Source organism: Nothobranchius furzeri, chromosome 11 (genome assembly GCF_043380555.1).
Source record: "Nothobranchius furzeri strain GRZ-AD chromosome 11, NfurGRZ-RIMD1, whole genome shotgun sequence".
NCBI lineage: Eukaryota > Metazoa > Chordata > Actinopteri > Cyprinodontiformes > Nothobranchiidae > Nothobranchius > Nothobranchius furzeri.
Window position 1 is genome coordinate 54,612,372 of NC_091751.1, and position 19,686 is coordinate 54,632,057.

General features: G+C 43.9%; 1 protein-coding gene across 6 annotated transcripts in view; it reads left to right on the forward strand.

Moving 5' to 3' along the window:
- The window catches only part of fgf12a (fibroblast growth factor 12a), a 48,495-nt gene extending 41,435 nt beyond the window's left edge, over positions 1-7,060 (forward strand). For all 6 annotated transcript variants that reach the window (XM_015957004.3, XM_015957001.3, XM_015957003.3 and 3 more), the window contains 2 exons: positions 1,897-2,095; positions 3,735-7,060. In XM_015957004.3, the coding sequence (XP_015812490.1) occupies positions 1,897-2,095; positions 3,735-3,850 (315 nt within the window). In that variant the 3' untranslated portion in view covers positions 3,851-7,060. The remainder of the gene's footprint in view (positions 1-1,896; positions 2,096-3,734) is intronic.
- The last annotated feature ends 12,626 nt before the right edge of the window (positions 7,061-19,686 follow it).

The window sequence follows — 19,686 nt, forward strand, 5'->3', positions numbered from 1 at the left end:
AAATAATCACTTTTACAGATTTCTGAAAAATCATAATTTCTGCAAGTAGAAAACTCCAGAAAGCTGCTTTAACGCAGCAACAATTAACAACTTTATTTTTGTTTTTCAAATTAATAAATTACAGTTAAACAATTGATTCATTATTCACATGCGTGAATAAAACCATTACAATTATTGTGTCAATACTATTTAATTTGAAAAACAAAACAAATTAGGGTCATGCCTGAATAACTGAATGTAAATTAGGGTTAAGGTTGACCTTGACACCCAGTGAGGCATTCAATACCACAAAATAAAAAATCTCTGTGGTTAAGCTGGTGTCACGTTCAGGATGAGGGAGGTGGAAACCAAAATGCAGAACCCAGAACAACTCAAGGCAGGAGAAGTCTTCAGAAATAAATCCTTTATTTTAAAGAAGAGTGTGCCAAAGTCCAAAAGCACTAAAAAACAAACCAAACTTAATCTTACTGAATGAACCAAAATGAATAGAAACTCATTAATGAGCATGGACTAGGAAGACACGAGGAGGACAGAAACACGCTGACGAATGCAATGAACCAACAAACACAGAGTGACAAGACAAGGCTTTTAAACACAGAGGGAGGTAGTCAGGGAAACAGGTGTGAGGAGTGTGAGCTGAAGAGAAACTGATGGAATCAATTAACTAAATGGGAAGAGAAAGAGCTTGGCAGGAGGGCAGATAAACATTAACCTATAAAACATGGATCTAACTAAACCTAAAAGACAGAGGGCAAAAATAAACCACTAATAACCAGATGGGTGAGGAGGACTAATATGAAGACAACTAGGAAAACCAGGGAGTGACTAGGACAAAAGAGGAGAGCCTGAAGTGGGAACAGGACACAGAACATGACAGCTAGCTAATTTTGAATAATCTCAAAATGATCTTAAAAGCATATTTTGAAGCACCAGTGCAGCTGGAGGAACAAAAGTTGATTATTTAAAGAGTGTCATGCCTCTTTACTCATCACCATTCTCCATGAAGTGTTACATAACTATGGATTAATTTGAATTTAGCTCATATAGTTCCATTTCACAATAAAAGTTGTTTCAGTACACTACAGTTCATACAAAACCATCATCACTAAGGAAAAACAAGTATTTCATTTGATTTTTTTTAATTTTTGAAGAAATTTGAAATTCTAGTAAAGCGACAACCCTGTTAGCCATGAACACCCTACCCTTAAGACAAAGGCCAACTTTTCGTTTGACTAGTTTTGCTGAGCAGACCTTGAGTAGAGGAGACAAGCAAGGAGGACTAAGGATCATGAGCTTGGAATCCCCATCGTCAGCACACATTAATCAGCACGCTTAGCTCAATAAATATAGATTGTGTTTGAGTAAAGATACACACTTTCCTGCCTATTTAAATGCAATTCCACCATTACTCTAATTAAAATTTTATAAATGGCCCAAATTGCAGCATCTTATGTCTGTGATGAATCAGCTAGTCAGGAGCGTTGCTTCCTTCACTCTTTCACTGTCATGGACATGATCTAGCTCTCCACTCAGTTCTCGCAGTTGTTCGTCTCTTTTTTTCACTTTTGCTGTCACCTTTCCTCTCACTTCTTGACTTTCATGAGGAGTTATTGCCTTGTAAGTAAAACTGCAAAACAGAAAACTCCACCATTATTCTTTTAACAGCCTTTTCTCGATTTTCTGTGCACAGCTGTCCATGTGACACACACAATACGTCCCCTGGCATTTGTATGTCGGTGAAACACACATTTTTTAAAATAAGTGGCTTATGTTTCTGTCTTGCTAATATGATAGGATGTATTATTGTGGATGCAAATAATTCATCTGTGTGTCTGGATCAGCTGTGTTACATTTGTTAATCTTTGGATTTGTCTTCTTCTCACATTCCTTTTGCAGGAGATGTTCACGCCTGAGTGTAGATTTAAGGAATCAGTTTTCGAAAACTACTATGTGATCTACTCATCCACTGTGTACCGACAGCAAGAGTCGGGTCGAGCCTGGTTCCTTGGTCTCACAAAGGAGGGTCAAGTCATGAAGGGCAACCGAGTCAAGAAGACCAAACCCTCATCTCATTTTGTGCCCCGGCCTATTGAAGGTATGAGAGTGTTTCTTAAAGTGGATTTTACAAAATCTCAGAAGCAATCCTTTAAATATTTAAAGAGCAAGTCACCCCCAAATAAACTTTTTTTTTTGCTGATAAACTAAATAAACGAGTGTCTAATCGTGCTGTAGACACGTGTCGTCAATAATTTGGCACTTCAGTGCATCTTAGTTAAAATTTAAATACTCTGCCTAAAACTGGCAGTGTTGTGCCGTTGTCAGGTAAAAACTCTGCACTGTATTTTAATTTAAATCTGCCACCGCTATTGGCTAAGAGGTATTCTATGATGTAAACTGGTACGTTATGATGTCACAATGCTGTCGTGAGCCTGTGTGTGTGTATTTGTTAGAAGCTCCACCCTCTCGGTCTGCCAGGCAACAGCATTTGTTGCATTTTTCAAACATGAAGTGGGAGTGGAGTTAGACTGGTAGGGGTTGACTTGCTCTTTAAGGTAGTTTGTCATTGATTTGCACACACATCTAGTAATTACATCCAAAACAATACATATTGGCTTTGACCCAAACCATCCTTGAACATGGGGTGATGGTGGCTCAAGGTTTTGGAGTTTGCCCTGTAATTGGTGGGTTGCAGGTTCAAACCCAAGCTCCCGCCATCATGTCAGTCACTGTGTCCTTGGGCAAGAGACTTCACCCTCCTAGCTTGCTGCTGGTGGAGTGCTTGGCAGCCTCTCCCCAGGGCAGCTGCTGCTACAGTGTAGCTCATCAGATTTTGTCGTATTTATTTATTCATTTTTGTCCAAATCAACAGTGCTGTGCTTATTGTCACACGGCATCCAATCTCATTATGAGACATTGAAGTAGAATTTATTGAACATGAAGAATGTGAAGAAATTAGTTTTAAGCATTTATTTTCAAATAGAAAAGTTCTGTTCCATTAAAAAGCAAAATATCCTTTTGTGACATAAAGTTATTACACAAATTATTAGCATTATAATCATTATCAATATTCAGTAGGTAAATAAATCCTTGTTTCTTGATCTTGTGCCTGAAAGCCTAATTGAGCCTGTGAGACACGGTGCTGGTAGAATCATGATCTGGGCCTGCTTTTTGGCCCTTTTTAAACAAGGTGACTTGTCGTTCACTTCTTCACTGGAGAAATCTACTGAAAAGCATCAGGACAATTGTCATCAAAGTGACGTTTTGAGAAAGCGGGCGATGCAGCAAGATGGCAAAAGAGGAGATGGCAGAACAGACGAGGGATAATTAAAATCAAAGCTCTGAGAAGAATCAGGAATATTCAATATGGAGCAGGAGTGACTAATTCCTGTTAGTCAATTTAACTGACACTCAATTTCAAAGGTGTGAAATTATCATGAAAAAATGTATGACGCTTCCTGAACAGGTGAGGTGGCGAATCCTACTACTACTTGTCTCCATGTTTATGTTCCTATTAGATGATCAGTCTTATCATAAAACCCTGTGATAAAAAAACTGCTGACACAATCTTCATTGTCTTCTCTCCGCCCGGTGCGGTTGTCCCCACCTCACACCTGCCCTTGTCTCCGTCCTCACACCCATCTCTTTAATCTGCTCTACATTGTCCCATTTTCTGATCGACTCCTACTTTTGTCCTTTCTCCCCTTCCCTTTTTATTGTTTGCATTTCTGCCACAGTTTGTATGTACAGGGAGCCATCAATGCATGAGATAGAGGACAAGCACCGCTCCAGGAAGAGCTCAGGGACCCCCACCATGAATGGAGGGAAAGCTGTCAATCAGGACTCCACATAGCACCGGGAAGAGCAAGGGGCTTCCTGCATGGGAGGTGGCCTCATCCTGACTCAGGGGGAAGGGGCCACAGGAAAACAAATCACCCTCCTTCAAAAAATGACACACCACCATTTCCTCTCTAACCGAAGAGGGTGAAACAACAACGATGAAGATGAGCTATTCCTGTACAACCAAGACAACAAAACCCGAACTCTTGCCTGTGAACACCTTTTAGACGACTTAAGATGAATTACCAGAGGATATATATATGTATATGTATAGATCTACAAGGTATATGAGATATACTTGACCAAAATTTTATGCAAACAGAGAAAAGGCTGTGAAAACAAGCAAAGGAATGGTGGTTTCCCTTCACACGAACACAAATATCTATTATTTCCAATTTATGCTGTGAAAAACAAGCTTTAATACATGTTCAGTTTTCATACAGTGAAATTTTTTTCTATATGCTATTGCACTTCTACATTCTCTATTGTTATTAATATCAACGTCATTGTCATATTCATTCTAACCACTTCATAGAGGGTAATCCATGTGCAGAAACAGAATTTATTTTTCTGTTTGTTGTTTTCTCTCAAAGTTTCAATCGTGAATGTAACGTTGCACCGCCTGCTGTGGTGTGAGGCTGAGAGTTCTCTGTACTGGTCTGCAGAGAGCTCACGATAGGATGTTATTTACTCAGGTGTGTATTGTAAGTTAGATTGGTGTGACTAGTAGGGGACAAACCTTGCTGCGTAGCAGGGGAGAACTGCATCAAGCAATATAATAGAGGGCAACAAGGATGTCTTTAAAAATAGTGACAACAGTAACAAACTGGCAGCGCATTGCTGTGGTAGGAAGGCTTCTGTGTAGATGAGACCTGAAAGGAAAGTTGCATATGTGGAGAAGAGTGAGAATAAGGGAAAATCAGTTTTAATAGTTGTGCAAATGTGTTAAAATGACAAATTTGAATATTCTGTTTAAAACTCGAGCCAATATGATCAGCATTGGTTATCTGAGCCGTGGCTAAAAACAAACACCTTGCATTTGCAACAAAACATTTTTTAACGTTCCTCTGCTTCAATTATTTTATTGGGACAAATCAAGAAGTGATTTTTATGTTTATGTTTATTTATTTGGCAGACGCTTTTATCCAAAGCGACTTACAATTTATAACCTATAGGGCATGTTGTGATCTGTGGGGGAAACCGGAGTACCCGGAGGAAACCCACGCATGCATGGGGAGAACACGCAACTCCACGCAGAAAGGCCGCAGCCGTGTTTCGAACCTGCAACCTTCGTGCTGCGAGGCAACAGTGCTAACCACTGTGCCACCATGCAGAGCTCTTTAATTTAAGAGTCCTTATTAGTTTTATTCTGAGGATAAAACCATGAATGGAAACTGTTTTGATTGACTTGGCAGCGAATGGCTTGAGTTTTGTAATACTTTTTATGTTGTGTCACTTTTATCAAAAAATCATTAGCCATTTTTGTGCTGAAGGATGGGGTGTCAGACTGTTTAATAAATCACTGACCTGATGTGTTGACATTTGCAACATGGGGTCACAATCATCAGCACCTTCCTATCAGAGTACTAGTTGAATGCTGAAAGAGGAAATCTGTTGAATAGAATTTAACCATGGTTGTGGATGAGATTACTTACTATTTTTAGTCTCCTCCTGTCTTTTATTTTGTAATCCATAAAATAAGCCATTAGCTGGAGAAACGGTCATTTTCATTAATCTATATACACTTACAGGGCTGTCAAATAAGGGGAATTGACTGGTACACCCATAGACATGAATACGTAGATGCGTCATTGGGCGCTGGAGAGTTCAGTAGTGTTGCTGCCATATTGGGTGGCTTATTCACTCTCCAAACCCAACTGGAGTCAATGCAGGGTGAACAACTGTGCCCATTTTTGTGCAACCAACTGTTGCAATAACTGGCGCACTGTTGAAAACAGAACACGTGGGATTTCTATTGACTTTTCTAGCCTACCTGTTGGGATTTAATATTGTAATTTATTTTATTTTATTTATTTTATTCATATTTTTTTATTTAGTGAAAAAAATAAAATGTGTATTTTTAGTTGGGTGAACACCTTCCTCAGTTGAAATAAATCCAACATGGTGGCCCACTGCTACACCAGCTCCAATAGGTAACACCAGTCCACATCGCATCTGCGTAGATGATGTCTGTGGGTCCACCTCCGACATTGTGTACGCTGCTGAGCTCATTTCCTTTTTCTCATTTAGTTTATCTAACTCAGGAAGTCCCACGGTTGTCCCATTATTGGGGCTCAGGCATAAAAGACGGCCGCCCATGGCCCAGCAATCATTGCACAAAGCTTGGTGGTTCATTAAGAGCAGTCAAACCTATACATGTTGTGGGCTCGCTAGAAAAACGGAAACAGGTGAGACAAAGCATGACCATCGCATGACTGTAAAAGTTGATGTTTGTCTGAAGTCAAATCGTATAATAAAAAAAAGAAATGAAGATATTTTGAATTTGGGAAGTAGAAGTCCAAACCTTTTTTATGCAACATTTTGATCAGTATTTTAGCAAAAGTTTATATATCTACTGTATATCTTGTTGGTAACCATTTGCTAAGTTGGTGGTATGTACAGTTAATAGCACACATTCAGCTGCTCAGATCAAACAGCAGACATTTGTCATCAGGGAGATGGGAGGGTCTTCCACCTGGAATCCAGGCCCACAGATACAAGTTACCTGCAAGAGCTAATGGTAGATTAGTTCAACTTCCACCTCACCTACAGTTCTGCATTACTGTGAAACATACATTATATTAAATGTGACACTGAAACTCAACAGGCAAGACCAGCATATAATTATCTTTTTACAGAAGTTTATATTGGTGCAAATGAGATGTGTGTGAATTTGACGTAATGCATGAAGCTGGACACGTCTGTTGTTGACAGAGATTAGTACGAAAGGATGTAAGGTAGTGAAAATATCTGATGTGGGGAAAATTTAGGAAAGACGAGCTCTTTTTTGTGGGTTATTGATGTATGTTAGGATGAGCAAAGACATGGGGGTGTTTGAGACAATGGATTTAATTTAGTATTTTTGTCTTTGCAGATGATTTCACTGCATTCAGACACACTCATATATGCATTATGAATTGTGAGATGATAAAAATATGCATTGATTGTACAATTCAGAATGAAGTTAGTGATTGTTTAAAAATAAAGATTATGTTATCAAAAATTTTCACTTTTGTAGTCATTGATTTGATGGGTCACATTTTTAGTATTTTAAAGAAGAGTGTAATTCCCTTCGTTTACATCTTCCATTTAAATCCAGTTTTAGAGGGCAAATTACAAATTTCAACTTTGCACTTCTTAAACCCTCTTTTCCCAGACCAAATGCTTAGTCAGTGCCAGGCTTTTCTGTTTTGACCGACAGAGGCTCCAGTTCCAGCTAAACAAAAATAGCTGCTGTTTCAACACTAAACCTAGACCACAGAAACATTCATTAGGAGTTGTAAGTGAGCTCACAAAGATCAACAACCAATAAAAGCATTTTGAGAACCTTGTTTAACAATTCTGAGTTAGTGTTGCTTTCCGTCCATTTAATATGGAAAACATGACGATATGAAATGGTCTGAAACTCAAAATGACAAGTTGTACTAGAGCATTTATTGTCTCCCATTTCTTTTTATTGTAATTTTTATATTGCCATTTTATGAATGCAGATCTGTTTAACTGGATATCCACTTTTGCTATTTTTAACCAAAAAAACCTCCCATTTGCAGAATTTTTTTAAAATGTAGACTATTAGAAATGTTGGTTTATAAAAAGAGCACCCAATTGTATTCACATTTTTTCATTTAGAATAAGATTTGGCTACAGCCAGTTGGACACACAAAGCTGATCAAATAAGGAAAGGCCAGCCCGCTAAGTTGGTGGGGTCTTGCGTGGGGTAATTAAGATGGTTTTTATATGAGTCTTTTGAAAATCCACTACGGGAGTGGCTTCAGGGGATGCAGGAGTGTGTTTAGTGTACCATTTTCTCTGTTTTTCTAGTTAAATGAAGGAAGCCACTGAATAGTGGTCATTTTTGGAGTAAATAAGAGGCCATGCTAAAGTGTGTCCGGTCATCCCTTCCCTGGGGATAAAGGAGCCAGGATACGAAGTCCACTTGCTGGCGGGGATCTGACAGGAAAGAGCTTTCTACGGACTGAAAAACACCAAGTTCACTAGCTTTGTTTTCAATACATTTGTAGAGGTCTCTATGAATGAATGCCTTGTCAGTCAATCTCTCAAAATCTTTTTTCATTAAGTAGAAGTGAGCCTGAGGAGAAATTAGCTTCAGATGGCAGGATTTGGAGTCTTATTTTCTGATGTTTGGACATCTCACCTCTGATTGGCTAACAGCAACGTGACTCTACCGCTGACTGTGCTCTGCAACATTGGTGTTTCATCTCCATAAATAACTCAAGCCTGAATGATTTCTGCCATGTGGTGGAGTTGCTAATGGTTAGCTTCTTCTAGCCAAGACGTGCTATGCTCTCTCCTGGATGCTAAACCAACAACAGTCTTCCCCACCATGAGCCAAGAAGGGTCAGTCCATGAATAGTCATTTTCAGTGTGACTTAGATCTGAAAGGCTTTTCTAATCCAAGAGTTTCCCTGATAGAAGAGTATTTTCACATTCAGCCAGCCTGTGAAACTCAGAATGACTAATCATATTTCAAAAATAAGTAAAGACTGTTCATTAGTGAACTTGGTGTTTGGCCCCAGTTTGCAATCTAGCTGTGAAAATTTAAACCAGTAATGAACTGAATCCAGTGTCAGCTTTGGTTTGGTTTTATAACAGTGAAAAGCACTATCTATTAAAAAAGTTTGTTCTACAGCTTTGCACTACAGAGTTAAATAAAGAATGGCAGAGACGTGATTTTCAGACACCCAAAAGGATGTCAAAAAATAAATAAATAAATAAATAAATAAATATATATATAAATAAATAAAATCAAAAACTATATATGGGGCTTATTGAAATATTAAGTCATACATGTAAATCTACAAGTGTTTTTTTTCTCAACAACATAAGTGTCAGAAGCCACATAGGTAAGTAAATGAGTACATGACCAAATTTCTCCTTTTGGGGTTTCTTTTAACAGTTTCTGCATTAGAAGATGCCTTCCTTTCTAACACAATTACAAGTCACTTGACAAATGCAAATTTCAACATAAATCAAGAGATGTTGGAAAATTTTCAATCAGGCTTTAAGGCACAGCATAGTTGTTACAGCCCTGACATGTGTTGTTATAATGTGAAGGAGGGAGATACATTAAAAAAAACATGACAGTGGATTTAAAATGGGTTTAATTGCCATAAAAGGTTTTAAAACAAGCAAGCAAACAGACAGAGAGCATTATTAAAATAATGCAAAACAAAAACATTATCAAAAAGGTTAACAATTAAAAGACAACTTAAACAATTCAAACACCTTGGTTAAAACTTTGTTAAAAGTTTCACTGAAACTGAAAAAAAGTGTTTCAAAATCCACAAAGTTGAGAAAAGTCTTAAAACCAAAACAGAGATAACCGTAAAACTCATCAAAAACAAAGTGGTTTAAAACCAAATGAGGTCTGGAGGACAGCAGAACCCCGGCACTGGTTCCTCCTAGACTGCTGAGAGCACAGCCTTTTTATCCCAGGTGTAGGTTGTCAGAGGGATTCAGCTCAGCTGTGCTCCTCAGCAGCCTGGAGGAGAGGAGGATAAGGGGCGGGGTCTGGCTGATCACTGGGGCCGGGTGACCCTGGCTCCTACATCTGAAGAGGCCAGGCTGGTGACCATAACAATAGTACTGAGACAGCACTGGTGAAAGTCATGAACAATATTTTGCTTGCCACAGATCTTGGTGAGACTGTCCTACTTATTTAGTTCGGCCTCGCTGCTGTTTTTGACATGGTGGATCACAATGTCTCAGGTTCAGCTCTGGAGTCTCAGGTTCAGCTCTGGAGTGGTTCAGATCATATCTTACAAACTGAACAGTGCATCAGAAAGGGTGGTTTCTCGTCTGCCTCCTTGCAACTCCCCTGGGATGTTCCCCAGGGTTCTGTGCTGGGACCACTGCTATCTCCTCCATCTATATTCTCCAATTAGGGGATTTTTTTGTCGTTTTGCCATTAGTTTTCCTTTTTTTTTGCTGATGACTGCCAACAGTTAAAATTGGCAATGCCTTGGTTTTTGATGCCCATGTGAATGGAATTGTGTCCACCTCTTTTTACCGTCTGCATCCTTTAGGAAAAACAAAAACCATTCCTGTCAAGACAACACTTGGAAATAGTAGTTCTTGCTTTTATTAGAACACGGATTGACTACTGTAATTCTCTCCTATTTAGAGTGACCACGGGAACTTTGGAAAGGCTGCAACTAGTGCAAAATGCAGCTGCAAAGTTTTTGGTGGGGAAAAAAGAAATTTGACCATGTCTCCCCGGTCTTGGAATCCTTGCACTGGCTATCTGTGGATTTCCGGATTCGCTTTAAAGTCCTTTCATTGGTTTTTAAATAATTAAATGGACTGGCTCCTGCATATTTGCAGACACTGATACAACCATTTACACAAGAACGGCAACTCCGCTCAGACAGTAGTCTCCTACTCACAGTTCCTAGGACTCGTTTGAAGACAAGAGGAGACGGGGCTTTTTCCGTGGCAGGCCCGGAACTCAGGAATGAGCTACCCTTTAACGTACGTGCTTCACCATCGGGGATAGTTTTAAGATCAGGCTAAAGACTTCTTTATTTGATCTGGCCTTTACCTGTGACAGGCAGTTAGTCTGCTTGTATTTTCTTTTACTAGTGCAATTTGCATGTTGTTCTTATCTCTTTTTTATTATTTCTTTTTGTTCTTGTCTTAATCCCACAGAGCTACAGAGCTTTTTCCTCAACAAGATCCTTGGTATTAGGCTTAGCCTCCAGCCTCAAATCCACACTATCCATGTAGAACCGCCGGATCCACCTGCCTTCTCAGACTTTGCTCCTGTTCAGCTTGCTAACTTGATGAAACTGATTAGCTCCATGAAGCCAGCTGGCTCTTCGGTGGACTGCCTCCCGGCTAAATTGGTGCGTGATGCGGTGTCTGCGCTGAGCCCGGCACTCATGAACATTTTTAACATTAGCCTCAGCACTGGAGTGTTCCCTAAGGTTTTTAAAGATGCGGTTGTTCAGCCGATATTGAAAAAACCTGGGTTGGATCCTTCCACTTATGAGAACTTCCGCCCTATATCGAAAGTCCCGTTTCTCTCGAAGGTCCTTGAGAAAATTGTGCATGGCCAGATCTCTGCTTGTCCCGTCGTTACAAAGACATGTCTGTACAGCGCTTTGGTGTCACCCCTGAGCCTGAAAGGCATTTTAGAAATAAAGCTCGAGTTGAGTTGAGTAAATCATAGTTTTGACCAAGTCCAGGTTAGAAAACGTTGGGCTTGGTAGATAAATATAAAAGCCAAACAGGAAAAATAATAATAATAAAACAACTGCACAGCTAAATGCAGAAAGCAGAGTTTGTCTGTATTTACTTCCTGCAGGTGAATTATGTGATTTGTAACATAATTCAATTCAATTCAATTCAATTCAAAAATACTTTATTAATCCCAGAGGGAAATTGATTCCCATTTTGCCAATGAAAGGACAAATAAAATTGTGAGAGTACTGATTTTTCATTTTTAAGACAGTGAGTTTAGCAGGAACTGATGTTTAAAAAAAAGAAACAGTTGTTTGATTAAAGGTGCAGCATGGAAGAACATAGTGAGAATTTTACAGTCAGAAAATCCCAAAAGAGTCTATTGTTTCAGTCATTTTGGAAGGAAGGTTATACTGAAACATATTTCATATACAGCGGGTTGCTGGGATTGTCAGTTTTTCTCCTTTCAAAACAAAGGAAGGAGGAACGTAACAACTGTTTATCATCAGTGAGTGTGGGGTTGCCGTGCCTCTTGTGAGCTAATACTGAAGCACCGACATTTGTAATTTGATGACGGCCAGAAAAACGTTTGAGTTGTTTAAAGTGGTTAAAGGAACCAAATTTTACCACAGGATGTAATTTTTACTTCATTCCTATGTAATGCACCTTTAACTTCTGGACTTATCTACCCAGACATAAATGATGAACCTGATCTGCTGAATGTCATCATTTCCAACCGCTGGAATCTGTGGCTGTTGATACAAAAAAATTATTTGCATGTTATTATTTAGCTTTTTGAGGACGAGACATTTTTAATGTATCAAAAAGTAAGAACATGACGTCAAACACTGACATAGAAATTGTTTTTAACAGTCCCCTTTGAAAGTGCATCCTTGCACCAACAGGGAAAACAGCACAAAGAGCATGCAGAACAAATGCATCACTGTGATGTTTATGTGCTTTTTGAATTAAAGAAATCCAATTTGTTACTTCTATCCTTTAGCAGGAGCAATTTATCTTCTCACTTGCCTCTAAATCCTATGTGTCATTTTGGGATGGGGCTTCTTTCCCCTTAATACTGTGTTGTCATGGAAACAGACCTTACATCCCTTCTGCAAGGAGAGCACAGAGAAAAAGAAACGGGAGGAGGAGTAGGATGAAGGCTCCCTTGACTTTTAGGATGTGTCTCGTATTCTCTTCTGTGTGCTAGCTTTAGCACAGAACCGCTTGTTGAGAGGATGGAGAACCTATTTCACAAATATGTGATGTGTGAAAAATATGATCAAGGTCAGCAAACAAAAGACAAATGGAAGGTATTACAGTGCTTTAATGATGACAACATAATCTAATAAGTTTTGGTAGGGATGTCCCATTCCGACATCAATATCGGAAATAATTCGATATCGGCCTAAAATCACTGTATGGGATTATGTCGAACTGCATCAAAAATCTCCGATAAAAACAGTCCGTTAAGGTTCACATTTATGCAACCAATGGTCAAAAAAATGTTCTTTTTTTGTATTTACTGTTATTGGCTCTTGTTCTGCGATTGAGTAATATCACTTGATCAAGCCTTTCATACATTCCACACTACAAAATAGTTAAAAGTATGTAAGATTTGTGCTGATATTGTATGGGATTGATATTGGCATTGGTCAATACTGAAGGCTGCAGTATTGGTATCGTATCAGAAGTGGAAAAAGTTGTATCAGGACATCCCTAATTTTTGGCATTCAACGCCAATTTTTACAACCTTAAAATTCTTGTATTCACCACTAAATACACAAAGTTCTTGCAGATGTCTGCCGGGACTCACTGTCTTTAGTTTGCAGGAGTTCCTTGGATCACCCAATGTTTTTCTAAACATCCATTTATGCATTTTTACATTACACTGTAATGAATCATAAGCCAGGTAAACTTAGAAACTAAAGTTCATGGCTGCCTTAGATTAGACTTTATTGATCCCCCAGTGGGGATATTCACTTGTTACAGCAGCACCAAAACTTAGGAAAAAAATTTGAAGAAAAACAATAACCTGCCATCTCTGGGCCAGGGACGAAGTCCTGCCAAAGTGGAGGAGTTTAAGTATATTGGGGTCTTGTTCACAAGTGAGGGAAAGACGGAACACAAGATCGACAGACGGATTGGTGCTGCGTCTGCAGTGATGTGGGCGTTGTATTAATCTGCCGTGGTGAAGAGAAAGCTGAGCCAGGAGGCAAAGCTCTCAATTTATTGGTCAATGTACGTTCCTACATTATCTATGGTCATGAGCTTTGGGTAGTGACCGAATGAAGGAGATTGCAGATACAAGTGGACAAAATAAGTTTTCTCTGCAGGGTGTCTGGGCTCTCCCTTAGAGATAGGGTGGGAAGCTTGGTCATCCGGGAGGGACTTGGAGTAGACCCGCCATTCCTCCACATCAAGAGGAGACAGTTGAGGTGGCTCGGGCATTTGGTTAGGATGCCTCCTGGACGCCTCCCGGGTGAGGTTTTCTGGGCATGTCCAACTGATAGAATACCTAAAGGAAGACCCAAGACATGCTGGAAGGATTATGTCTCACGGTTGGCAAGGAACGCCTTAGGATTCCCTCGGAGGAGCTGGCCCAAATGGCTAGGGAGAGGGAAGTTTGGACCTTCCTGCTTAGACTCCTGCCCCCATGACCCGAACCCCAGATAAGCGGCCGAAAATGGTTGAAAAATAATAACAAAGGTACATGTATATACACATTAAAAGGTGAAACTAATACATGAGATAGACTCATTCAATGCAAGACCGGATTTTTCAAGCCTTTATTTGTTATAATTAAGATGATTAAGGCTTACAACTTATGACCCCCCCCCCCCAAAAAAAATCTCAGACAGTTAGAAAATTGTGAAAAGGTTCAGTATATTCTATATTCTAATGGGCTCGACACATGGGAGGCGACATCGCCTCTCCTCCTGTCATTTTCAATGAGACTTGCGCGACAAAGCGATAATCGCAGGTCTCAGTCCTTCGTCTTCGTCTTCGTCTTCCTCCGCTTATCCGGGTCCGGGTCGCGGGGGCAGCATCCCAATTAGGGAGCTCCAGGCCGTCCTCTCCCCGGCCTTGTCCACCAGCTCCTCCGGCAGGACCCCAAGGCCTTCCCGGACCAGATTGGAGATGTAACCTCTCCAACGTGTCCTGGGTCGACCCGGGGGCCTTCTGCCGGCAGGACATGCCCGAAACACCTCCCCAGGGAGGCGTCCAGGAGGCATCCTGACCAGATGCCCAAACCACCTCAACTGGCTCCTTTCGATCCGGAGGAGCAACGGTTCTACTCCGAGTCCCTCCCAAATGTCCGAGCTCCTCACCCTATCTCTAAGGCTGAGCCCGGCCACCCTACGGAGGAAACTCATTTCGGCCGCTTGTATCCGCGATCTCGTTCTTTCGGTCATTACCCAAAGCTCATGACCATAGGTGAGGATTGGGACGTAGATCGACCGGTAAATCGAGAGCCTGGCTTTCTGGCTCAGCTCCCTCTTCCCCACGACAGATCGGCTCAGCGTCCGCATCACTGCAGACGCCGAACCAATCCGCCTGTCGATCTCCCGATCCCTCCTACCCTCACTCGTGAACAAGACCCCGAGATACTTAAACTCCTCCACTTGAGGTAGGACCTCTCCCCCGACCCGGAGGTGGCAAGCCACCCTTTTCCGGTCGAGAACCATGGTCTCAGATTTGGAGGTGCTGATCCTCATCCCAGCCGCTTCACATTCGGCCGCGAACCTACCCAGCAAGAGCTGAAGGTCAGAGCTGGATGAAGCTAGGAGGACCACATCATCCGCAAAAATCAGAGACGAGATTCTCCTGCCACCAAACTCGACACACTCCACACCACGGCTGCGTCTAGAAATTCTGTCCATAAAAGTGATGAACAGAACCGGTGACAAAGGGCAGCCCTGGCGGAGTCCAACCCTCACTGGGAACAGGTCCGACTTACTACCGGCTATGCGGACCAAACTCACGCTCCTCTGGTAAAGGGACTGAATGGCCCTTAACAGAAAGCCACCCACCCCATACTCCTGGAGCGTCCCCCACAGGGTGCCCCTGGGGACACGGTCATAAGCCTTCTCCAAATCCACAAAGCACATGTGGATTGGTTGGGCAAACTCCCATGCCCCCTCCATCACCCTTGCAAGGGTATAGAGCTGGTCCACAGTTCCACGGCCAGGACGAAAACCACATTGCTCCTCCTCTATCTGAGATTCAACTATCGATCGGACCCTCCTCTCCAGTACCTTGGCGTAGACCTTTCCAGGGAGGCTGAGGAGTGTGATCCCCCTATAGTTGGAACACACCCTCAGGTCACCCTTCTTAAAGATGGGGACCACCACCCCGGTCTGCCACTCCCTAGGAACTGCCCCCGATGACCACGCAATGTTGTAGAGACGTGTCAACCATGACAGCCCTACAACATCCATAGCCTTGAGATACCCAGGACGAACCTCATCCGCCCCCGGGGCTCCGCCGCTGTGTAGTTGTTTGACTACCTCAGCAACTTCTGCCCCCGAGATCGGACAGTCCATCCCCAGGCCTCCCAGCTCTGGTTCCTCCTCGGAATGCGCATTGGTGGGATTGAGGAGCTCCTCAAAGTATTCCTTCCACCATCCGACTATAGCCTCAGTTGATGTCAGCAGCTCCCCATCCCCACTGTAAACAGTGTGAGCGAGTTGCTGCCTTCCTCTCCTGAGGCGCCGGACAGTTTGCCAGAACCTCTTTGGAGCCGATCGATAGTCTTTCTCCATGGCCTCACCAAACTCCTCCCACGCCCGAGATTTTGCCTCGGCAACTGCCACTGCTGCACCCCGCTTGGCTATCCGGTACCTGTCTGCTGCCTCCGGAGACCCACAGACCAGTCACGCCCTGTAGGCCTACTTCTTCAGCCTGACGGCTCCCCGAACCTCTGGTGTCCACCAGCGGGTACGGGGGTTGCCACCACGACTGGCACCGGCCACCTTACGACCACAGCTAGCAACAGCCGCCTCGACAATCGCAGAGTGGAACAAGGCCCACTCGGACTCAATGTCCCCCACTGCTCTCGGGACGTGGTCAAAGCTCTGCCGGAGGTGGGAGTTGAAGACCGTCTTGACAGGTTCTTCTGCCAGGCGTTCCCAGCAGACCCTCACTATGCGTTTGGGTCTGCCAGGTCTACGCGGCATGTTCCCTTGCCATCTGATCCAACTCACCACCAGGTGGTGATCAGTTGACAGCTCCGCCCCTCTCTTCACTCGGGTGTCCAAAACATACGGCCGCAGGTCAGATGATACGACTACAAAATCTATCATCGACCTGTGACCTAGGCTGCCCTGGTACCAAGTGTACCGGTGGGCATCCTTATGTTCGAACATGGTGTTCGTTATGGCCAAACTGCGGCTTGCACAGAAGTCCAATAACAAAACACCGCGCGAGTTCAGATTAGGTGGGCCGTTCCTCCCAATCTCACCCCTCCAGGTCAAGCTGTCATTGCCCACGTGAGCATTGAAGTCCCCCAGCAGGACAATGGAGTCCCCTGATGGAGCACTATCTAGCACTCGTCCCAGGGACTCCAAAAAGGGTGGGTACTCTGAACTGATATTTGGCCCATAAGCACAAACAACAGTCAGGACCCGTTCCCCGACCCGAAGGCGCAAGGAAGCTACCCTCTTGTCCCCCGGGGTAAACCCCAACACACAGGCAGAGAGGCTCGGGGCTAACAAAAAGCCAACCCCAGCCCTCCGCCTCTCACCCGGAGCAACTCCAGCAAAGTAGAGTGTCCAACCCCTCTCCAGGTCTCGGGTTCCAGAGCCAATGCAATGTGTCGAGGTGAGTCCGACTATATCTAGCCGGTACCGCTCAACCTCTGCCACAAGCTCCGGCTCCTTCCCCGCCAGCGAGGTGACGTTCCATGTCCCAAAAACTAGTTTTCTTGTCCGGGGATTGGACCGCCAAGGCTCCCGCCTTGGTCTGCCACCCGATTCGCATTGCACCGGACCCTTCATGTTCCTCCTGCGGGTGGTGGGTCCACAGTTGGACGAGCCCATGTATCCGGTTCGGGCTGGGCCCGGCCGGGCCCCATGGGCGAAAGCCCGGCCACCAGGCGCTCGCTCACGGGCCCCAACCCCAGGCCTGGCTCCAGGGTGGGACCCCGGTAACCCTCCGGGCCGGGTACTCCGACTCTTCGTTTTAACCGCCATGAAAGATCCTTCGAACCGTTCTTTGTCTCACCCTTCACCTAAGACCAGTTTGTCATGGGAGACCCTACCAGGGGCACTAAGTGCCCCAGACAACATAGCTCCTAGGATCATTAGGGACACTCAAACTCCTCCACCACGATAAGGTGACGGTTCAAGGAGGAGGGTCTCAGTCCTACTAAGCAATACGCGAAAAACGTGCGTGTGAAATTTTGCACTCGTGCACGTGTCGTGCACAGGCGACCCAGCGACGCGATCCCAGAAAGTTGAAATATTTTCAACTTTTCATCGCTGTCGCTCGGACGAGGACCAATCAACGGAGGTTTCGTTCACTGACCAATGAGCGGGCAGGATGCTCCGTACATCTCCGAGCAAACATGAAGGAGAAGTTGATTATGATTGTGTTTTATATAGGGGGTCTCCGCCCGTGTATCAGGTAATAAAAGTGACAGCGACGAATTTTGCTGATCGCGGTCGTTTGTCACCTCCCGTTTGTCAAGCCCCTAAATGTCATACATTCAGCTAATTAATTCAAAACACCTGCAAATGTTCCTGAGCCTTTAAAGCTATACTCTGAAAAGTTTTGATATTTTTAAATATTTTTTGAGCCAGTATGTTTTAACATGTCCCTTCACAGGGTTAATGAAAAGTCATTGAGAACCCTTCCGCCCTCTGTGGCCAGATTTTTGCACTTGCAACTTCAAAGTTGTGGGCCACCTATTGAACTTAGAAAACATTGAGCTGGCATGCCTGGCACTACATTCTGATACTTTGATGTTTTAGATAATGAACATAACTGATTTGTTTGATTTAGGGATGAACCGCGCCTGTAGAAACTAATGAAGGCTGAGGAGCTGTTGGCCTAAGGAGTTAAAAAGATGAATGCACTGTGAAGAGATACATTTTGCTTTTGGTTTTACTAATTGGACACTAGGGGGTGCTAAAAGCAAATCAAAACTGCCAAGTGTTCCTTAAAATGGTCTCTCAGTCAAAATGAAATAAATGGACTTTTGCACAATATTCTCATTCTTCGAGTTTCACTTATACATTAATTTTAAATTCATAGACGCATTGAAGCAGTCAACATGATCATACAGCTTTCTCCATGCCTTCCTGTAAACCTGTGTAAACCTTCGTGTGTTCTGTGTCACACCCTGTCCTGTCTCCCCATTCTGTTCAGCAATGTGTCTCTGTTAATTGCTCCCACCTGCCTCTCGTTTTCGTATCACCCAAGCTCCCAGCCCACTTGTATTTAAACCCCTCCAGTTCTGTGTCTCTTGTTGGCTCATTGTTCCCATGTCCTGTGTGCGTTTGTTATTAAAACATTTTACGTTACCCAGTTTGTCTACCTGCCTGATTCCTCCCCACCGTGTGGATCCTCACCTCCGTTCCACTCACCGGCACGTCGTGACAGAATGAGCCAACCCACAGAAGGATCCAGCGGGGAGGTTATCCCTTGGGAGAACCTGCTCCAGTTTCTCGCCAAGGACCACCGGCCGGCTCCTCTTCCTCCGGCATCACCTCGCCGCGGACGCTGCCACCGAGCCCGGGCCCCAGCGATCCTCAACCACCCTCTCGGAACTGGATGGAGACTTGGACGGGGAGGCGCAGATGGACCGCTCCTGCAATGTGGGCACCAGACTGGCTCTGTGCTCCCCTGGAGTTGGCCCATGGCGTTGGGAAGGATGCCAGGCTTCGCCGTCACCCCTTGTCCCAGAACAGAGCCGCAAGCTCGCAGCTGCCCCGGCTCGGCGCGCCAGCTTGGACCCGCCCCCAGTCAGACCAGCAGTCTCGTCTCCTGTCCAATCAGCGCCTCCGTCATCTGCAGGCTGAGGAACCATGCCTACAGCCCAGCTGACAGAGCTTGCCGGTCTCCAGGTGGAGCTTGGCCGGATCCGTCAGCTCGTCAGCCTCTGGGAGTTCCAGCTGGACACCCTATCCTCCCTGTATCTCCAGGAGAAGGTTTTTGTCCAGCCAGCGGCCCCGCCTCTGGTACAGTCAGCAGCTCTCTCGTCTCCAGGCCAAAGGACCGAGCTCGCAGCCCATCCAACAGAGCTCGCCGGTCTCCGAGCTGAACTGGTCCGAATCCATCAGATCCTCAGTCTCCAGGAGTTCCAGCTGGACAATCTATCCTCCCTGCTTTTCCAGTTACCGGTTCCACCAGGTCCCGCGTTACCAGTCCAGTCAGCGCCAGGTCCCGCGCCACCAGTCCAGTCAGCGCCAGTTCCAGCGGTGG